A 22,975-nucleotide genomic window follows, 5' to 3' on the forward strand; every position below is an offset into this window, starting at 1 on the left:
GAGGGTGAAAGGAGGGCAAGGAATAGAGTGAATTGGAGCGATGTGGTGTACCGGGGTTGACGTGCTGTCAGTGGATTGAAGCAGGGCATGTGAAGCGTCTGGGGTAAACCATGGAAAGCTGTGTAGGTATGTATATTTGCGTGTGTGGACGTATGTATATACATGTGTATGGGGGGGGGTTGGGCCATTTCTTTCGTCTGTTTCCTTGCGCTACCTCTCAAACGCGGGAGACAGCGACAAAGTATAATAGATAGAATAGATTCTTTTTGTTTGCTTTAGATAATGATTAGCGTAACTCGGCTTTGTACTGAAAGTATTGCCATTCTAGTGTGAGCAGATGGTATGAAGTGGAAGTTAGGTCAAATTTAGATGCTATTCAGAATTTGGAAATATATCAAGTTTCCGCTGGCTAGGGATATTCACAGGAAGATAAAATTCGCACCAGAGGAATGAAGTGAAGTGTTAAGTGTCATCTAAGATCATGGAGGAAGGATGTGCTTACCTGAGGGGATTAGCCATCGCCTGGAAGCTCTCGACATAACACAAATGCTTTGATATACCGTCATGATATTGTTTACACATCAGACTACGAGGTCTGGAGTCCACAACGAACACAAAATATCTCAATAGAACTGGGATAAGGATGAGAGAGAAATGATACTGAGATAATGTAGAGATGCTGAGTTGGTTGAGAAACACGAGATTGGAGCAAGACTGTTTAATGCATTTCATCACAGCTTTTCTTCAGATATGACGTCATTTGACGTTCAGTAGTGACTTTAGTGGGTAAGGCTAATAAAAGAACGTTGAAGATGGGGCTTGCCAATATCTAAAGAAGACTACAGAGGAGTTGATCATTATGTGTCACATTCATATAAAGCAACTGAAACGGCAACAGAACTCCGGGTCCCATCGTGGCTGTTTGTGATCAAGAGAAACATAAAATGCAGCTTACATCGACACTATCTTCACTACGGTTGAGGACGTGGCTGCCCTCGGATAGTCTTCGATAACCAACTGTCACTAACACTTATTTATCGAACTGCGCCCCATACAGTCTTAAAGATCCGCTCCTCGACCTTTGGCTTTTAACGAAAGGCTTCCCTCCGTCAGAAGTGGTGAGTCAGAAGAAGGACATGAGGACGAGTCTGCGGAATATGTTTGCGGTTCTATTGATCTCCTTCCGTCTTGTGATTCAAACAGGACTTACTTACCTTCTGTGTTCTTATCTGACGGTGGTTGAGTCAAGGTGTCATGCATAAGCTTGAAGAAATATTGAGTCTTCTCTAATTTCTTTCCAAGAAGAAAGAGCGTCCCAGGTTAATTTGATCTGATCCTTTCGATCTACTAATTTCTTCAGACTGAAGCTGAGCTTCCTCAGTTTTTTGCTTCTTTAAGGTGTTGGAATACGAGGTTGACAAGGTTAAGCTTGAGGAAAGACTCTTCCTGCTCTCAGTTTGTTTTAAGATGAAAGCATGAGCGAAGTTACCCTCAGTAATGACAACCATCACTTGGGGAAAGACGTCTACATCGGTAGTGGCGTGTCACTGACGTACAAAAGGCCAACCAACTGACCAAAGTTATGTAAACTCTATGTTCTCCTGTTGTGTAGTTCTGCTTGAAGAACACCATTGGTTGATAAGTCTGAATAATGTCTCATCTCTTAACTTGTGCTTCCTCGCCGGCTCATTATCTCGGATATTGTTATAATGTGATGTTGTGAACATTATCAGAGAGGAGTAGCCATTAACAAAGGTGAATGGATGAAGATAAAATAAAGTAAAAAGAAATCATATACGACACTTGCTTGGCCTGAGGTGTTGGTGGAGGGGTCCGAGGGCGGTCTCTCCAGCAGGGCGCCCCAACCGTACAGGAGGGCGGTGTTGAACCTGACCCCAGGTCCTCCTGCCACCCACCACCACGCCCTCTGCAGCAGCCACAGGATCACGCCCCACGCCACCACACTCACCACCACCGCCAGCCACAGTTCTCCTGCAGAAGGAAGCAAGGACTTCCTGCATTACATTGCTATCCATTTACAAATCTATTTGTTTGAATATTCTTATTATTTGCTTCTCAAGAATTTCATTACTTATATTTCATTAGATGTTACAAAGTTGCACCAGATATAAGTAAGAAATGTCGTATCTTTTATAACTTTTCCTTCCACAACTAAAGCCATTGACGAAAAGAAGAGTATAAGTGAAGGATTACTAATTGTGTCTTACTGGGAGAGTTTTACCCTCGTATCGCACCGTCTCTTAATCTTATATGTATACACCATCAGCTTCGAATCATGTGTATAAACACACACACACACACACACACATATATATATTTTATCTATATTTATTTTGCTTTGTCGCTGTCTCCCGCGTTTGCGAGGTAGCGCAAGGAAACAGACGAAAGAAATGGCCCAACCCACCCCCATACACATGTATATATATACACGTCCACACACGCAAATATACATACCTATACATCTCAATGTACACATATATATACACACACAGACACATACATATATACCCATGCACACAATTCACACTGTCTGCCTTTATTCATTCCCATCGCCACCTCGCCACACATGGAATACCATCCCCCTCCCCCCTCATGTGTGCGAGGTAGCGCTAGGAAAAGACAACAAAGGCCCCATTCGTTCACACTCAGTCTCTAGCTGTCATGCAATAATGACCGAAACCACAGCTCCCTTTCCACATCCAGGCCCCACACAACTTTCCATGGTTTACCCCAGACGCTTCACATGACCTGATTAAATCCACTGACAGCACGTCAACCCCGGTATACCACATCGATCCTATTCACTCTATTCCTTGTCCGCCTTTCACCCTCCTGCATGTTCAGGCCCCGATCACTCAAAATCTTTTTCACTCCATCTTTCCACCTCCAATTTGGTCTCCCACTTCTGCTCTCTCAACCACGCTCTTTTTATTTCCACACATCTCTCTTACCCTTACATTACTTACTCGATCAAACCACCTCACACCACACATTGTCCTATATATATATATATATATATATATATATATATATATATATATATATATATATATATATATATATATATATATATATATATATATATATATATATATATATATATATATATATATATATATATATATATATATATTTTTCATTCATTCATACTATTTGCCATTTCCCGCATTAGCGAGGTAGCGTTAAGAACAGAGGACTGGGCCTTAGAAATATCCTCACCTGACCCCCTTCTCTGTTTCTTCTTTTGAAAAGTTAAAAAAAAAAAAAAAACGAGAGGGAAGGATTTCCAGGCCCCCGCTCCCTTCCCTTTTAGTCGCCTTCTACGACACGCAGGGAATACGTGGGAAGTATTCTTTCTCCCCTATCCCCAGGGATATATATATATATATATATATATATATATATATATATATATATATATATATATATATATATATTTTTTTTTTTTTTTTTTTTTTTTATACTTTGTCGCTGTCTCCCGCGTCTGCGAGGTAGCGCAAGGAAACAGACGAAAGAAATGGCCCAACCCCCCCCATACACATGTACATACACACATCCACACACGCAAATATACATACCTACACAGCCCTCCATGGTTTACCCCAGACGCTTCACATGCCTTGATTCAATCCACTGACAGCACGTCAACCCCTGTATACCACATCGCTCCAATTCACTCTATTCCTTGCCCTCCTTTCACCCTCCTGCATGTTCAGGCCCCGATCACACAAAATCCCTTTCACTCCATCTTTCCACCTCCAATTTGGTCTCCCTCTTCTCCTCGTTCCCTCCACCTCCGACACATATATCCTCTTGGTCAATCTTTCCTCACTCATTCTCTCCATGTGCCCAAACCATTTCAAAACACCCTCTTCTGCTCTCTCAACCACGCTCTTTTTATTTCCACACATCTCTCTTACCCTTACGTTACTTACTCGATCAAACCACCTCACACCACACATTGTCCTCAAACATCTCATTTCCAGCACATCCATCCTCCTACGCACAACTCTATCCATAGCCCACGCCTCGCAACCATACAACATTGTTGGAACCACTATTCCTTCAAACATACCCATTTTTGCTTTCCGGGATAATGTTCTCGACTTCCACACATTCTTCAAGGCTCCCAAAATTTTCGCCCCCTCCCCCACCCTATGATCCACTTCCGCTTCCATGGTTCCATCCGCTGACAGATCCACTCCCAGATAACTAAAACACTTCACTTCCTCCAGCCTCTCACCATTCAAACTCACCTCCCAATTAACTTGACCCTCAACCCTACTGTACCTAATAACCTTGCTCTTATTGACATTTACTCTTAACTTTCTTCTTCCACACACTTTACCAAACTCCGTCACCAGCTTCTGCAGTTTCTCACATGAATCCGCCACCAGCGCTGTATCATCAGCGAACAACAACTGACTCACTTCCCAAGCTCTCTCATCCCCAACAGACTTCATACTTGCCCCTCTTTCCAAAACTCTTGCATTTACCTCCCTAACAACCCCATCCATAAACAAATTAAACAACCATGGAGACATCACACACCCCTGCTGCAAACCTACATTCACTGAGAACCAATCACTTTCCTCTCTTCCTACACGTACACATGCCTTACATCCTCGATAAAAATATATATTCTCGATATAAATATATATTCTTGGATGCATACGTGGTTGAAATCTATGACACATTCTTCTTTATTCATTTTCTTATGTACAGTTTCAATTTGCCGTACAATTTTTCGGTGGTCGTCTTGAAATCTTTTCAGGAGTTGCTCAGAGGACAGAGACGTTTCTGAACTAACTTGTTCTGTCTTCACGCTGGAACTGATGGTTCTGTCGTGGGTGGCTACTTATGTATGATTCTGGTGGATCGGGTGGAGACAAATTGGCGGAGTTGCTTGGTGTTTCACAGGTGAAGTACTGAGCCAATTAGCCTGGAACCAGTAGGTGTCCTTCATCTCTGAAGTTATGAATTTCTAATGTTATCATGATAACTTGCTCTGGCTCTATGAACTATTGTTTAGAAGATGTTTCCAAAATCTTCAAGTTTTTATATTCCAATGATCATTATTTTCATATACTTTAACGTTTCTGATTTTTATGAATACATGACAGAGTCTCGCTCGATATGCAGTATTGTTCATCTGATAAAGATTTCTCATTATGAAGACATTACAAGACAGTCAGGTATTGTGTGTGCCTCACTCCTCTCTTCATATCATAGTGTCTATCTTTAGACGCACATTCATATCTTAAGATGGACCTTACAGCATCAGGTATGTGCAGGAGAACTGGTAGGATTATATCAACTGTTGCCACGACAGTCAATAGATTTTTATTTCTCTTAGTTTTCCTTCCATTCTCCCATCAACTACAAAATTTGTCTTTAGTGTTCTACGGAAAAGTCCTTCCTCTCTGTTTATACTAGTTCCATAAAGTTGTCACTTCCTTGTGTATGTACAACTAACTGTTGGATCAAGCAGACAGTATCTTAATTATGCTGCTCTTCCAGGAAAGGTGCGCCATTCTACCCGCGTTTCAAGAAGGTCTTCTCTCGTGTGGAAGACGCTGGTCTCATAAGTTACCTGAAGAAGGATGTGATAAACAGACGCATTAGGGAGAACAGGAATGAGGCAACGCTGGACCTTCAGGTCACACCATCGGTAACCACAGGATGTTGAGTGCTTCTTTATCTTCTGATCAATTAGGATTCAAATTTTCTATTGATTATACTAACAAATTAGCATTACGTTGCTTTTGTGAGGCCACAGTTGTATATCCTGATCGACTGCAACTAGGTAAAATCTATGTGATATACTGTAGACACATTCAGCAAGTATTGTAGTACAAAGCATCTGGGTATTTCCTCATACTGGAGCCCATCGACACCTCATGAATGTATCATCTTTATAAGACTATATATCATGACATGTTACCTTCAGTCACTGCACACCACATTTACCTGTATCAGAGAAATCCAAACGTCGTCAACATGATTTGCAGTACGAGTAAGTGATTAACAACTGTATTTAACATTAGTATTTACATACCTTTGTCCTGGAAAACCATATAATGAAAATTAAAAAGTTTGCTTCCCAGAGGCTACAGGTGTTGTACAGATGCCTCTGACCAGCTGGTCCGTATCTGCTGGAGTGTCATTGTCCTCACTGTGAAGTGCTGCTCACGTACCTGGGATGGCACCTTCATCCAGCTCAGTGTTATCAATGATGAATCAAACGTCTTCTGGCTTACTTACATTTCCTGCTAGTACCTTTCTCCAACACTCCATCTCTTTCCAGCATGATGTTGCTTTCCTTTCTCGACCTTTCAGGTAACATTTCGACCACTGCTGTTCTAAGGTTTTAGCCTGTTTCCCAAACCCACGTTATAGACAGAAGCAAACGGCTGTCTCCAGCTTCTCATACTGTCTGTTTGGAGGAAAGCCACAAGAGTATTGTAAGTATGATACCTCCTTTCCTTAGGCCCCAGATGTGTGGAAGTCTGTTTTATCTCATGTCTTTCTGTAAACTTTCCTCTTGGTCTGGAGACGCTTAAGGAGGCCAAGTTAATAAGGGAGAATTTTTTCTTCCTCTTTATCTTACATTTTGTCCTACATATCCAAGAATGTTCCTGCTTTTGCATGTGTTATAAAACTCTTATGAAGAAAGAAATGTTCAAGCCTATCCAACAGCTCATAACATTTAACTTCTGTTGCTGAACGCAATCGCCCATTACACCGAGAGCGTGTCACAGACTTACCCTCAAATGGTCTTATGAGCGAGAGGTGTTCTGGAAGGAGTGAGGGTTTTAGGGATATTACAGCCATCACGTCTGAATCATAACCACGAAGATACTCCAAGATCTTCATGCGGGCTGGTGTGGGCCCCACTGCGGTGCACAAGTCGGACTCCTCGCGTTGAAGGTGACCCACCATCCCGCCGTGGACGCCCTTCTCCGTCTCCAGGCCCCAGCTACGGTCAGGGTCTTCACGAATTTCAAACCTGAAGAAGGAATAGTACAGTGTTCGAGTCACTTCTGAATGAGATGCATGATTCTCCTGCTTACTGAACAGTTCATAAGATAGCTTACTGATGCCTCTGTCAAATGTATTTGTTTCAGACCATTTGTTCTTACTAGCCAATCAAAGATTTCCCGACGGAACTGTGGAAGTGATAATGAATGAAATGTGTCACTGATTCAGTGACAAGAAATATATCCTTATCGTTCTGATGAATGAGACATGCTTCTGTCGCTGTGCAATTATTCGTACGTTTTTCGTTGCTGCAGATTGTCATAAGACCTTCAGCATCAGTAAGGTAGGTGGGCTGGAAATAGAATCGCTTCCATAGCTAGAGAACTCACTCAGGCTTCACGTTAAAACCGAACGGAGAATCTAATGACCATATTCAGCGTGCTTCATGATAATGTGTTATATGGCTTACTGACATCTACAGTCTTATCTCCGACTGTGTGTACGCAGATGCTCTCATCATAAGAGGAAGTAAGAAAAAGTATTTTGATTTATCAATGAACAGGACATGGAATGTAAAGATTATGTCAAAGGTTTAAGTTTTGAATGAAAAATGAAAATAGAAAATGAAAATGAGAGTCAACAGAGGAGCGTAGCGTAAGAGTGAAGAGAGGCAAGTGTCAGTCCCTGGGAAAGATATGGGAAAGTAAAGAGCTCCAGAGCTGAGTGTGTTGAGATGTCACGACGCCCAAACAAGTCAGTATGTGAGGAGCGCCTCACCCAGGGCTGTGGTGGTGGACTGACGGGGAGGACGTGCCAGGACCTAGCTCAGGGGAGGAGACATATGAACAAAAGCCACTGCGTAGTGTTTTGTATATGTCTTTACGTTAGTCAAGACGGTATTGTCAACGCATTAACACCCCCTCCTTCACCCTGTGACTCACTTACGCATCCATGGTTCCATCCGCTGCTAAGTCCACTCCCAGATATCTAAGACGCTTCACTTCCACCAATTTTCCTCTATTCAATCTTGCATCGCAACTAAATTGTCTCTCAACCTTGCTTTTATTTATATTTACTCTCAACTTTATCATTTCACACATTTCCAAACTCATTTCATCAAACAGCTGGGTCGACTGTGGACCGACTGCCAAAACCAGGAGTCGACCCTGCTCGCTCGACCCTGAGTGGCCTGTATATGCGTCACCGTCAGAAATGTTAACCGTTAATACACAAACAAATATTCTTTCACTGGATATATGAACAAACAAAGACTCTCACAATAAACATATGAACAAACAAAGACTTACAATAAACATATGAACAAACAAAGACTCTTGCACTAGTTATATGAACAAACAAAGACTCTTACCATAAACATATGAACAAACGAAGACACTTACACTAGTTATATGAATAAACAAAGACTCTTACAATAAACATATGAACAAACGAAGACACTTACACTAGTTATATGAATAAACAAAGACTCTTACAATAAACATATGAACAAACGAAGACACTTACACTAGTTATATGAACAAACAAAGACTCTTGCATTAATTATTTGAACAAACACTCTTACACTAGTTATATGAACAAACAAGGACTCTTACACTAGTTATATCAGCAAACAAAGGGAAGGGATGCTCTTACGTGAAGTTCAAGGCCTGAGCGAACACTTTGATCAACCTGGCGTCCAGTGAGTCTTGGAGCGTGACAGTGGTGCCCGGAGCCTCGGTATCTCGTGTGAAGAAGATGTATGGAAAACGCATGACAGTCACTATATCCAACTTGTGGCCCATCATGTTGTGCATCTCACCTGTAACACATACTTCGTGTATGACCTATGAAGGTCACATAGTCAGAATAAACCTTCATGATCTTTAGAAGAATCTTAGAGTTAGAAAAAAAGCATATGTATTAAAATACTTAAACTTAGAAAGACAACATCTGGACAATGTTGCGTTGAGATGAGCCTCAGTCATATGGAGATACATCATTCAGTACCGTTACTGTTGTGCGCGATACGTTATCATTATAGCTTGATGTTATCTCTCAAGATAAGAGGATATCGTCAGATGACCACATGCTCATGGTATAGTCTATCTACCACCACTGCAGGGCAGCGAATGCCATCATACAGTGACCACGTCTTCCTCCTATAGGACAGCTTACATCAGAGATGTTTACCTCAAAATACGGGATCATTTAAGCTCACAATATGGGATCATTTAAGCTCACAATATGGGATCATTTAAGCTCACAATACGGGATCATTTAAGCTCACAATACGGGATCATTTAAGCTCACAATATGGGATCATTTAAGCTCACAATATGGGATCATTTAAGCTCACAATATGGGATCATTTAAGCTCACAATACGGGATCATTTAAGCTCACAATACGGGATCATTTAAGCTCACAATACTGGATCATTTAAGCTCACAATACGGGATCATTTAAGCTCACAATACGGGATCATTTAAGCTCACAATAAGGGATCATTTAAGCTCACTAGACGGGATCATTTAAGCTCACTAGACGGGATCATTTATGCTCACAATAAGGGATCATTTAAGCTCACTAGACGGGATCATTTAAGCTCACTAGACGGGATCATTTAAGCTCACAATACGGGATCATTTAAGCTCACAATACGGGATCATTTAAGCTCACAATACAGGATCATTTAAGCTCACAAGACGGGATCATTTAAGCTCACAATACGGGATCATTTAAGCTCACTAGACGGGATCATTTAAGCTCACAATACGGGATCATTTAAGCTCACAATACAGGATCATTTAAGCTCACAAGACGGGATCATTTAAGCTCACAATACGGGATCATTTAAGCTCACTAGACGGGATCATTTAAGCTCACAATACGGTGACGTCAGCTGTCGCTTGTTAGTGGTCCCTTTTGTTGTTTTCGTTACCATTTTATTTTCCCGCCAGAACGTGCGGTGTGTTAGCAGTGTCGTGTGTGGGTGGACAGAGGAAGGCCAGAACGTGCGATGTGTTAGCAGCGTCGTGTGTGGGTGGACTGAGGAAGGCCAGAACGTGCGGTGTGTTAGCAGCGTCGTGTGTGGGTGGACTGAGGAAGGCCAGAACGTGCGATGTGTTAGCAGTGTCGTGTGTGGGTGGACTGAGGAAGGCCAGAACGTGTGGCGTGTTAGCAGCGTCGTGTGTGAGTGGACTGAGGAAGGCCAGAACGTGTGGTGTGTTAGCAGCGTCGTGTGTGAGTGGACTGAGGAAGGCCAGAACGTGCGGTGTGTTAGCAGCGTCGTGTGTGAGTGGACTGAGGAAGGCCAGAACGTGCGGTGTGTTAGCAGCGTCGTGTGTGGGTGGACTGAGGAAGGCCAGAACGTGCGGTGTGTTAGCAGTGTTCGTGTGTGAGTGGACTGAGGAAGGCCAGAACGTGCGATGTGTTAGCAGTGTTCGTGTGTGGGTGGACTGAGGAAGGCCAGAACGTGTGGTGTGTTAGCAGTGTTCATGTGTGGGTGGACTGAGGAAGGCCAGAACGTGTGGTGTGTTAGCAGCGTCGTGTGTGGGTGGACTGAGGAAGGCCAGAACGTGTGGTGTGTTAGCAGTGTTCATGTGTGGGTGGACTGAGGAAGGCCAGAACGTGTGGTGTGTTAGCAGTGTCGTGTGTGGGTGGACTGAGGAAGTCTGGTTGCCGTCGTTCAGTAATGTTACTCGGTCAGTAACCTGAAGGTCGTGTCAGAATACACAGGCTTGGTGCAATTGCATGATTTTACCTCGGTTACAATTTTGATGAAAACTTCTCCACAAAGATTTTTAATTGCAAATATAATTATGATTTATTAGCCATTAAAAAGTCTGAAACTATAACTGCAACTACAAAAATTATAACTGAATGTATATCATAATTTCCTGAGTCTTAACTCATGTTTGGACATCAAGGTGTCACGTGCCAGTACTGGACCTGACTCACATGTGAGTCACTCAAATTTTCTGAGTAATCTTTAGGACTGGCACTAGAAATGCTTACTTCGGTAAGGTGTTCAGTTCCAATATTCGATACAAAACTGTTGCTTACAAGGAGGGAGTTAAACTCATAATAATATTTTTATTCAATATTTTCACACAGCCTGATGTGTCGTGCTGGACGGGATCATCTACATGGTGGCTGGGACTGTCCCGCCCTTCCTACACAATGTATTCTTCTTGCAACAGTTATTATCGCTTCATTGGAACTTCCTCTGTAATGTGATCTGTATAATCTTTCATACTTAGACAGAATTGCATTAGAATATATTCATGATGTAAATTGCGTCTCTAAATCTTGGGTAGATATCAAGAACTGAAGTTTTCTTGCCGGATACAAAATTCTGAGGTACACTATGCCAGGATACACTCTACCAGGGTACATTCAGCCAGGGAACACTAAACTATGGAACACTCTGCCAGGGTACACTGTGCCAGGATACACTGTGCCAGGATACACTGTGCCAGGATACACTGTGCCAGGATACACTGTGCCAGTGTACACTCTGTTTATAGATAGCAGGGGAAATGTAGTCGGTGATGTAGGTCATGTTCTTAATCTTATGCTGAATACATATTGTAATGGTTAGCAACAATATTCTGTTATTTAGTGGAACTTACAGATGATCATCTTACGTTAGTAACACTGTGATAAGTTTAAATGTCTCTTGCGTCCACACCTGATGTAGACGAAAGACTTTCTGGCCGGTTAAGAGTAACCTGTAACGAACATGATGCGATTGTAACGCAAGATATCAATCATTTACTCTGTAAGTCGGGAGGATCACCTTCCAGTACCTCCAGGTCTGCCATTACTGGACAATGTGTTGATGCAACGTGTTGAGAGACTTGCGTAGTGAACCCCAACGCTGTTATGTGCTGGTAGAATGACTGTGTGGGAGGTAACTGTAGAATGACTGTATGAGAGCTAACTGTAGAATGACTGTGTGGGAGGTAACTGTAGAATTACTGTATGAGAGCTAACTGTAGACTGACTGTATGAGAGCTAACTGTAGAATGACTGTATGTAATGCGCGCCATTTAATGGTCAGGGAGTTAACTATGATGATATGGGGAATTAGCAGAAACCTGATAACAACACACCAGGGAACCTTGACTTCTGAACGTCTCTGAAATTTTTACTAGAAAAACAAGAAAATTGATGAGTTAAAAACATCGCACATAAGCTCATAGTTTGATTTTCTATTTACTTAGACAGTTAGGTCGTCTGTAATCCTTTCATATCAAATCACTTTAAGAAAGGACACAAAGATGCATTCGTATTTCACGCACGTCACAATGCTAAGAGTATCTTCACTAAACACACTTGAAGTATTTACCAAGATAAATCATTTGGTAAACAGAGAAGAGGTAGTAAAAGCTTTGCGGAAGATGAAAGCCGGCAAGGCAGCAGGTTTGGATGGTATTGCAGTGGAATTTATTAAAAAAGGGGGTGACTGTATTGTTGACTGGTTGGTGAGGTTATTTAATGTATGTATGACTCATGGTGAGGTGCCTGAGGATTGGCGGAATGCGTGCATAGTGCCATTGTACAAAGGCAAAGGGGATAACAGTGAGTGCTCAAATTTCAGAGGTATAAGTTTGTTGAGTATTCCTGGTAAATTATATGGGAGGGTATTGATTGAGAGGGTGAAGGCATGTACAGAGCATCAGATTGGGGAAGAGCAGTGTGGTTTCAGAAGTGGTAGAGGATGTGTGGATCAGGTGTTTGCTTTGAAGAATGTATGTGAGAAATACTTAGAAAAGCAAATGGATTTGTATGTAGCATTTATGGATCTGGAGAAGGCATATGATAGAGTTGATAGAGATGCTCTGTGGAAGGTATTAAGAATATATGGTGTGGGAGGCAAGTTATTAGAAGCAGTGAAAAGTTTTTATCGAAGATGTAAGGCATGTGTACGTGTAGGAAGAGAGGAAAGTGATTGGTTCTCAGTGAATGTAGGTTTGCGGCAGGGGTGTGTGATGTCTCCATGGTTGTTTAATTTGTTTATGGATGGGGTTGTTAGGGAGGTGAATGCAAGAGTTGTGGAAAGATGGGAAAGTATGAAGTCTGTTGTGGATGAGAGAGCTTGGGAAGTGAGTCAGTTGTTGTTATCTGATGATACAGCGCTGGTGGCTGATTCATGTGAGAAACTGCAGAAGCTGGTGACTGAGTTTGGTAAAGTGTGTGAAAGAAGAAAGTTAAGAGTAAATGTGAATAAGAGCAAGGTTATTAGGTACAGTAGGGTTGAGGGTCAAGTCAATTGGGAGGTAAGTTTGAATGGAGAAAAACTGGAGGAAGTAAAGTGTTTTAGATATCTGGGAGTGGATCTGGCAGCGGATGGAACCATGGAAGCGGAAGTGAATCATAGGGTGGGGGAGGGGGCGAAAATCCTGGGAGCCTTGAAGAATGTGTGGAAGTCGACAACATTATCTCGGAAAGCAAAAATGGGTATGTTTGAAGGAATAGTGGTTCCAACAATGTTGTATGGTTGCGAGGCGTGGGCTATGGATGGAGTTGTGCGCAGGAGGGTGGATGTGCTGGAAATGAGATGTTTGAGGACAATATGTGGTGTGAGGTGGTTTGATCGAGTAAGTAACGTAAGGGTAAGAGAGATGTGTGGAAATAAAAAGAGCGTGGTTGAGAGAGCAGAAGAGGGTGTTTTGAAATGGTTTGGGCACATGGAGAGAATGAGAGAGGAAAGATTGACCAAGAGGATATATGTGTCGGAGGTGGAGGGAACGAGAAGTGGGAGACCAAATTGGAGGTGGAAAGATGGAGTGAAAAAGATTTTGTGTGATCGGGGCCTGAACATGCAGGAGGGTGAAAGGAGGGCAAGGAATAGAGTGAATTGGATCGATGTGGTATACAGGGGTTGACGTGCTGTCAGTGGATTGAATCATGGCATGTGAAGCGTCTGGGGTAAACCATGGAAAGCTGTGTAGGTATGTATATTTGCGTGTGTGGACGTGTATGTATATACATGTGTATGGGGGTGGGTTGGGCCATTTCTTTCGTCTGTTTCCTTGCGCTACCTCGCAAACGCGGGAGACAGCGACAAAGCAAAAAAAAAAAAAAATAAAAAAAATTATACGAACAAAGTTATGGGCAAATAACCTGTTCTGACCATCCCAAATACAGACACCTGCAATACACTTATTTTGACGTACAATAAATCTACAGAGAAATGAATATCTATTGACATGATAAGCACTGGCTATCACTGCTATATTGACAGGAGAAGCACTGCATAGCACTGCTGTGTTGACACGAGAGGCACTGTCTATCACTGATATATTCACATGAGGAGCAATGAATATCACAGATATATTCACACGAGAAGCACTGGATATATGCTATATTGACATGAGAAGCACTGGCTATCACTGCTATATTGACACGAAGAGCACTGGCTATCACTGCTATATTGACACGAAGAGCACTGGCTATCGCTGATACATTGACAGGACAAGCACTGTCTATCACTGATATATTCACACGAGAAGCACTGGATATCACTGCTATATTCCCTCCTACTATGATATGTACAGCAAAATAAAGCGTTCATACAGGATAGAAATAATCAGTAGAACAGAAGAAATCACAGATCTAGATATACCAATGGACTTGGCTGGGAAGACTTGTTATGATGAACACCAACCAAACTTCACATGTGTTGTAATGATGAACACTAACCAAACTTCACATGTGTTGTTATAATGAACACCAACCAAACTTCACATGTGTTGTAATAATGAACACCAACCAAACTTCACATATGCTGTTATGATGAACACTAACAAACTTCACATGTGTTGTCATGATGAACACCAACCAAACTTCACATGTGTTGTAATAATGAACACCAACCAAACTTCACATGTGTTGTAATGATGAACACCAACCAAACTTCACATGTGTTGTAATAATGAACACCAACCAAACTTCACATATGCTGTTATGATGAACACTAACAAACTTCACATGTGTTGTCATGATGAACACCAACCAAACTTCACATGTGTTGTGTGTTGTAATGATGAACACCAACCAAACTTCACATGTGTTGTAATGATGAACACCAACCAAACTTCACATGTGTTGTAATGATGAACACCAACCAAACTTCACATGTGTTGTAATAATGAACACCAACCAAACTTCACATGTGTTGTCATGATGAACACCAACCAAACTTCACATGTGTTGTCATGATGAACACCAACCAAACTTCACATGTGTTGTGTGTTGTAATGATGAACACCAACCAAACTTCACATGTGTTGTAATGATGAACACCAACCAAACTTCACATGTGTTGTCATGAAGAACACCAACCAAACTTCAGAGGACTTCACATGTGTTGCTATGATGAACACCAACCAAACCTCACATGTGTTGTCCTGGTGAACATCAAACAAACTTCACATGTGTTGTAATGATGAACACCAACCAAACTTCACATGTGTTGTAATGATAAACACCATATAAACTTCACATGTGTTGTCATAATGAACAACAACAAAACTTCACATGTGTTGTAATGAACACCAACCAAACTTCACATGTGTTGTCATGATGAACACCAACCAAACTTCACATGTGTTGTGTGTTGTAATGATGAACACCAACCAAACTTCACATGTGTTGTAATGATGAACACCAACCAAACTTCACATGTGTTGTAATGAAGAACACCAACCAAACTTCAGAGGACTTCACATGTGTTGCTATGATGAACACCAACCAAACTTCACATGTGTTGTCCTGGTGAACATCAAACAAACTTCACATGTGTTGTAATGATGAACACCAACCAAACTTCACATGTGTTGTAATGATAAACACCATCTAAACTTCACATGTGTTGTCATAATGAACAACAACAAAACTTCACATGTGTTGTAATGATGAACACCAACCAAACTTCACATGTGTTGTAATGATAAACACCATCTAAACTTCACATGTGTTGTCATAATGAACAACAACAAAACTTCACATGTGTTGTAATGATGAACACCAACCAAACTTCACATGTGTTGAAATGATAAACACCAACCAAACTTCACATGTGTTGTAATGATGAACACCAACCAAACTTCACATGTGTTGAAATGATAAACACCAACCAAACTTCACATGTGTTGTCATAATGAACACCAACCAAACTTCATATGTATTGTAATGATGAACACCAACCAAACTTCACATGTTTTATAATGATGGAAACCAACCAAACTTCACATGTGTTGTCATGATGAACACCAACCAAACTTCACATGTTTTATAATGATGAAAACCAACCAAACTTCACATGTGTTGCAATAATGAACACCAACCAAACTTCATATGTATTGTAATGATGAACACCAACCAAACTTCACATGTTTTATAATGATGGAAACCAACCAAACTTCACATGTGTTGTCATGATGAACACCAACCAAACTTCACATGTTTTATAATGATGAAAACCAACCAAACTTCACATGTGTTGCAATAATGAACACCAACCAAACTTCATATGTATTGTAATGATGAACACCAACCAAACTTCACATGTTTTATAATGATGGAAACCAACCAGACTTCACATGTGTTGTCATGATAAACACCAACCAAGCTTCACATGACTTAACATGTGTTGTTGTGATGAACAACAACCAAACTTCACATGTGCTGTCTTGATGAACAAAAACCAAACTTCACATGTGTTGTCATGATGAACACCAACCAAACTTCATATTTGTTGTCGTGATGAACACCAACCACACTTCACATGTGTTGTCATGATGAACACTAACCAAACTTCACATGTGTTGTAATGATGAACACCAACCAAACTTCACATGTGTTGTAATGATGAACACCATCCAAACTTCGCATGTGTTGTAATTATGAACACCAACCAAACTTCACATGTGTTGTCATGATGAACACCAACCAAACTTCACATGTGTTATCATAAGGAACAACAACAAAACTTCGCTTGACTTCGCCTGTGTTGTTATGATGAACACCAACCAAACTTCCTATGTGTTATCATGATGATAACTAAACTTCACATGTGGTGTATATCTGATTCTAACATATGTCCTTCAACACAATACAACACTTACCACATTATAGGTCGTACATAGCAATACACGTACTATAGAAACGGTCATCTATAGCAATACAGTCACCTTAGTACGAGTCATACATAGCAATAGACTTACCATAGTATGGGTCATAGTTAGCTATACACTTACCATAGAACAAGTGTTTAGTGTCTGAGATGTTCATGTCCATATTCCACTGGCGGTTAAGTTTGATGTCCATCTGGCCGGACCTGCAGTACAGACATCTGCCATACACCGAGAGGAGGCCCCACTCTCGTCCTGGCGTGTGAACAAATGTAATACGTAAATATGTACATTACATGATTCATGGATGTCCCAGGGTTACATATATACACTGAATGATTCATAGTTGTCCCAGGATTACGTATGTATATTACATGATTCATAGATGTCCCAGGGTTATGTATGTACAATGAATGATTCATAGTTGTCCCACGGTTATGCATGTACATTGAATGATTCAAAGTTGTCCTAGTGTTACGTATGTAGAGCCATTTTTTTATGATAATGACAGAACTAATAGTAATGAAAGAGTCTTGATGTCATCTAAGAGCTTTCTAACGTTCCTGCAACCCAAGATTGCAATACTTCAGTGTCAGGAAAACGTAAATCTCTCTCTCTCTCTCTCTCTCTCTCTCTCTCTCTCTCTCTCTCTCTCTCTCTCTCTCTCTCTCTCTCTCTCTCTCTCTCTCTCTCTCTCTCTACGATATATATATATATATATATATATATATATATATATGTATATATATATATATATATATATATATATATATATATATATATATATATATAATATATATATATATATATATATATATATATATATATATATATATATATATATATATATATATATGTATATATATATATATATATATATATATATATATATATATATATATATATATATATATATATATATATATATATATATATATATATATATATATATAAATACATACATATATATATGGGTGTCTAAATGTGTGTGGATGTAACCAAGATGTGAAAAAAGGAGAGATAGGTAGTATGTTTGAGGAAAGGAACCTAGATGTTTTGGCTCTGAGTGAAACGAAGCTCAAGGGTAAAGGGGAAGAGTGGTTTGGGAATGTCTGGGGAGTAAAGTCAGGGGTTAGTGAGAGGACAAGGGCAAGGGAAGGAGTAGCAGTACTCCTGAAACATCAGTTGTGGGAGTATGTGATAGAATGTAAGAAAGTAAATTCTCGATTAATATGGGTAAAACTGAAAGTTGATGGAGAGAGATGGGTGATTATTGGTGCATATGCACCTGGGCATGAGAAGAAAGATCATGAGAGGCAAGTGTTTTGGGAGCAGCTGAATGAGTGTGTTAGTGGTTTTGATGCACGAGACCGGGTTATAGTGATGGGTGATTTGAATGCAAAGGTGAGTAATGTGGCAGTTGAGGGAATAATTGGTATACATGGGGTGTCCAGTGTTGTAAATGGAAATGGTGAAGAGCTTGTAGATTTATGTGCTGAAAAAGGACTGGTGATTGGGAATACCTGGTTTAAAAAGCGAGATATACATAAGTATACGTATGTAAGTAGGAGAGATGGCCAGAGAGCGTTATTGGATTACGTGTTAATTGACAGGCGCGCGAAAGAGAGACTTTTGGATGTTAATGTGCTGAGAGGTGCAACTGGAGGGATGTCTGATCATTATCTTGTGGAGGCTAAGGTGAAGATTTGTATGGGTTTTCAGAAAAGAAGAGTGAATGTTGGGGTGAAGAGGGTTGTGAGAGTAAGTGAGCTTAGGAAGGAGACTTGTGTGAGGAAGTACCAGGAGAGACTGAGTACAATGGAAGTAAGGGGAGTGGGGGAGGAATGGGATGTATTTAGGGAATCAGTGATGGATTGCGCAAAAGATACTTGTGGCATGAGAAGAGTGGGAGGTGGGTTGATTAGAAAGGGTAGTGAGTGGTGGGATGAAGAAGTAAGATTATTAGTGAAAGAGAAGAGAGAGGCATTTGGACGATTTTTGCAGGGAAAAAATGCAATTGAGTGGGAGATGTATAAAAGAATGAGACAGGAGGTCAAGAGAAAGGTACAAGAGGTGAAAAAGAGGGCAAATGAGAGTTGGGGTGAGAGAGTATCATTGAATTTCAGGGAGAATAAAAAGATGTTTTGGAAGGAGGTAAATAAAGTGCGTAAGACAAGGGAGCAAATGGGAACTTCAGTGAAGGGCGCAAATGGGGAGGTGATAACAAGTAGTGGTGATGTGAGAAGGAGATGGAGTGAGTATTTTGAAGGTTTGTTGAATGTGTTTGATGATAGAGTGGCAGATATAGGGTGTTTTGGTCGAGGTGGTGTGCAAAGTGAGAGGGTTAGGGAAAATGATTTGGTAAACAGAGAAGAGGTAGTAAAAGTTTTGCGGAAGATGAAAGCCGGCAAGGCAGCAGGTTTGGATGGTATTGCAGTGGAATTTATTAAAAAAGGGGGTGACTGTATTGTTGACTGGGTAAGGTTATTTAATGTATGTAAGACTCATGTTGAGGTGCCTGAGGATTGGCGGAATGCGTACATAGTGACATTGTACAAAGGCAAAGGGGATAAGAGTGAGTGCTGAAATTACAGAGGTATAAGTTTGTTGAGTATTCCTGGTAAATCATATGGGAGGGTATTGATTGAGAGAGTGAAGGCATGTACAGAGCATCAGATTGGGGAAGAGCAGTGTGGTTTCAGAAGTGGTAGAGGATGTGTGGATCAGGTGTTTGCTTTGAAGAATGTATGTGAGACATAGTTGGAAAAGCAAATGGATTTATATGTAGCATTTATGGATCTGGAGAAGGCATATGATAGAGTTGATAGAGATGCTCTGTGGAAGGTATTAAGAATATATGGTGTGGGAGGCAAGTTGTTAGAAGCAGTGAAAAGTTTTTATCGAGGATGTAAAGCATGTGTACGTGTAGGAAGAGAGGAAAGTGATTGGTTCTCAGTGAATGTAGGTTTGCGGCAGGGGTGTGTGATGTCTCAATGGTTGTTTAGTTTGTTTATGGATGGGGTTGTTAGGGAGGTGAATGCAAGAGTTTTGGAAAGAGGGGCAAGTATGAAGTCTATTGGGGATGAGAGAGCTTGGGAAGTGAGTCAGTTGTTGTTCGCTGATGATACAGCGCTGGTGGCTGATTCATGTGAGAAACTGCAGAAGCTGGTGACTGAGTTTGGTAAAGTGTGTGAAAGAAGAAAGTTAAGGGTAAATGTGAATAAGAGCAAGGTAATTAGGTACAGTAGGGTTGACAGTCATGTTAATTGGGGAGGTAAGTTTGAATGGAGAAAAACTGGAGGAAGTAAAGTGTTTTAGATATCTGGGAGTGGATCTGGCAGGGGATGGAACCATGGAAGCGGAAGTGGATCATAGGGTGGGGGAGGGGGCGAAAATCCTGGGAGCCTTGAAGAATGTGTGGAAGTCGAGAACATTATCTCGGAAAGCAAAAATGGGTATGTTTGAAGGAATAGTGGTTCCTACAATGTTGTATGGTTGCGAGGCGTGGGCTATAGATAGAGTTGTGCGCAGGAGGATGGATGTGCTGGAAATGAGATGTTTGAGGACAATGTGTGGTGTGAGGTGGTTTGATCGAGTAAGTAACGTAAGGGTAAGAGAGATGTGTGTAAATAAAAAGAGCGTGGTTGAGAGAGCAGAAGAGGGTGTTTTGAAATGGTTTGATCACATGGAGAGAATGAGTGAGGAAAGATTGTCCAAGAGGATATATGTGTCGGAGGTGGAGGGAACGAGGAGAAGTGGGAGACCAAATTGGAAGTGGAAAGATGGAGTGAAAAAGAGTTTGTGTGATCGGGGCCTGAACATGCAGGAGGGTGAAAGGAGGGCAAGGAATAGAGTGAATTGGATCGATGTGGTATACCGGGGTTGACGTGCTGTCAGTGGATTGAATCAGGGCATGTGAAGCGTCTGGGGTAAACCATGGAAAGCTGTGTAGGTATGTATATTTACGTGTGTGGACGTGTATGTATATACATGTGTATGGGGGTGGGTTGGGCCATTTCTCTCGTCTGTTTCCTTGCGCTACCTCGCAAACGCGGGAGACAGCGACAAAGCAAAAAAAAAAAAATATATATATATTTATATATATATATATATATATATATATATATATATATATATATATATATATATATATATATATATATATATATATATATATATATTATCCCTGGGGATAGGGGAAAAAGAATACTTCCCACGTATTCCCTGCGTGTCGTAGAAAGCGACTAAAAGGGGAGGGGGCGGGTGGCTGGAGATCCTCCCCTTTTTTTTTTTTTTAATTTTCTAAAAGAAGGAACAGAGAAGAGGGCCAGGTGAGGATATTCCCTCAAAGGCCCAGTCCTTTTGGTCTTGACGCTACCTCGCTGACGCGGGAAATGGCGAATAGTGTGAAAGAAAAAAAAATAATATATATATATATATAAATATATATATATATATATATATATATATATATATATATATATATATATATATATATATATATATATATATATATATATATATATATATATATATTTTTTTTTTTTTATACTTTGTCGCTGTCTCCCGCGTTTGCGAGGTAGCGCAAGGAAACAGACGAAAGAAATGGCCCAACCCCCCCCCACACACATGTATATACATACGCCCACACGCGCAAATATACATACCTACACAGCTTTCCATGGTTTACCCCAGACGCTTCACATGCCTTGATTCAATCCACTGACAGCACGTCAACCCGGTATACCACATCGCTCCAATTCACTCTATTCCTTGCCCTCCTTTCACCCTCCTGCATGTTCAGGCCCCGATCACATAAAATCTTTCTCACTCCATCTTTCCACCTCCAATTTGGTCTCCCTCTTCTCCTTCCTCCCTACACCTCCGACACATATATCCTCTTGGTCAATCTTTCCTCACTCATCTTCTCCATGTGCCCAAACCACTTCAAAACACCCTCTTCTGCTCTCTCAACCACGCTCTTTTTATTTCCACACATCTCTCTTACCCTTACGTTACTCACTCGATCAAACCACCTCACACCACACATTGTCCTCAAACATCTCATTTCCAGCACATCCATCCTCCTGCGCACAACTCTATCCATAGCCCACGCCTCGCAACCATACAACATTGTTGGAACCACTATTCCTTCAAACATACCCATTTTTGCTTTCCGAGATAATGTTCTCGACTTCCACACATTCTTCACGGCCCCCAGAATTTTCGCCCCCTCCCCCACCCTATGATCCACTTCCGCTTCCATGGTTCCATCCGCTGCCAGATCCACTCCCATATATCTAAAACACTTCACTTCCTCCAGTTTTTCTCCATTCAAACTCACATCCCAATTTACTTGACCCTCAACCCTACTGTACCTAATAACCTTGCTCTTATTCACATTTACTCTTAACTTTCTTCTTCCACACACTTTACCAAACTCAGTCACCAGCTTCTGCAGTTTCTCACATGAATCAGCCACCAGCGCTGTATCATCAGCGAACAACATCTGACTCACTTCCCAAGCTCTCTCATCCCCAACAGACTTCATACTTGCCCCTCTTTCCAAAACTCTTGCATTTACCTCCCTAACAACCCCATCCATAAACAAATTAAACAACCATGGAGACATCACACACCCCTGCCGCAAACCTACATTCACTGAGAACCAATCACTTTCCTCTCTTCCTACACGTACACATGCCTTACATCCTCGATAAAAACTTTTCACTGCTTCTAACAACTTTCCTCCCACACCATATATTCTTAATACCTTCCACAGAGCATCTCTATCAACTCTATCATATGCCTTCTCCAGATCAATAAATGCTA

The 22,975-nt window shown here is 41.1% G+C and overlaps 1 protein-coding gene across 1 annotated transcript in view; it reads right to left on the minus strand.

The window, feature by feature from the left end:
• LOC139757339 (probable glutamate receptor) overlaps window positions 1-22,975 on the minus strand; it is a 77,022-nt gene that overhangs the window by 16,804 nt on the left and 37,243 nt on the right. The window contains exons 4-7 of the mRNA XM_071677762.1: window positions 17,270-17,398; window positions 8,656-8,821; window positions 6,789-7,030; window positions 1,808-1,992 (exon numbers count right to left, since the gene is read on the minus strand). Of these exons, the coding sequence (XP_071533863.1) occupies window positions 1,808-1,992; window positions 6,789-7,030; window positions 8,656-8,821; window positions 17,270-17,398 (722 nt within the window). The remainder of the gene's footprint in view (window positions 1-1,807; window positions 1,993-6,788; window positions 7,031-8,655; window positions 8,822-17,269; window positions 17,399-22,975) is intronic.

This window comes from Panulirus ornatus, chromosome 25, assembly GCF_036320965.1.
Source record: "Panulirus ornatus isolate Po-2019 chromosome 25, ASM3632096v1, whole genome shotgun sequence".
In the NCBI taxonomy this organism is placed as follows: domain Eukaryota; kingdom Metazoa; phylum Arthropoda; class Malacostraca; order Decapoda; family Palinuridae; genus Panulirus; species Panulirus ornatus.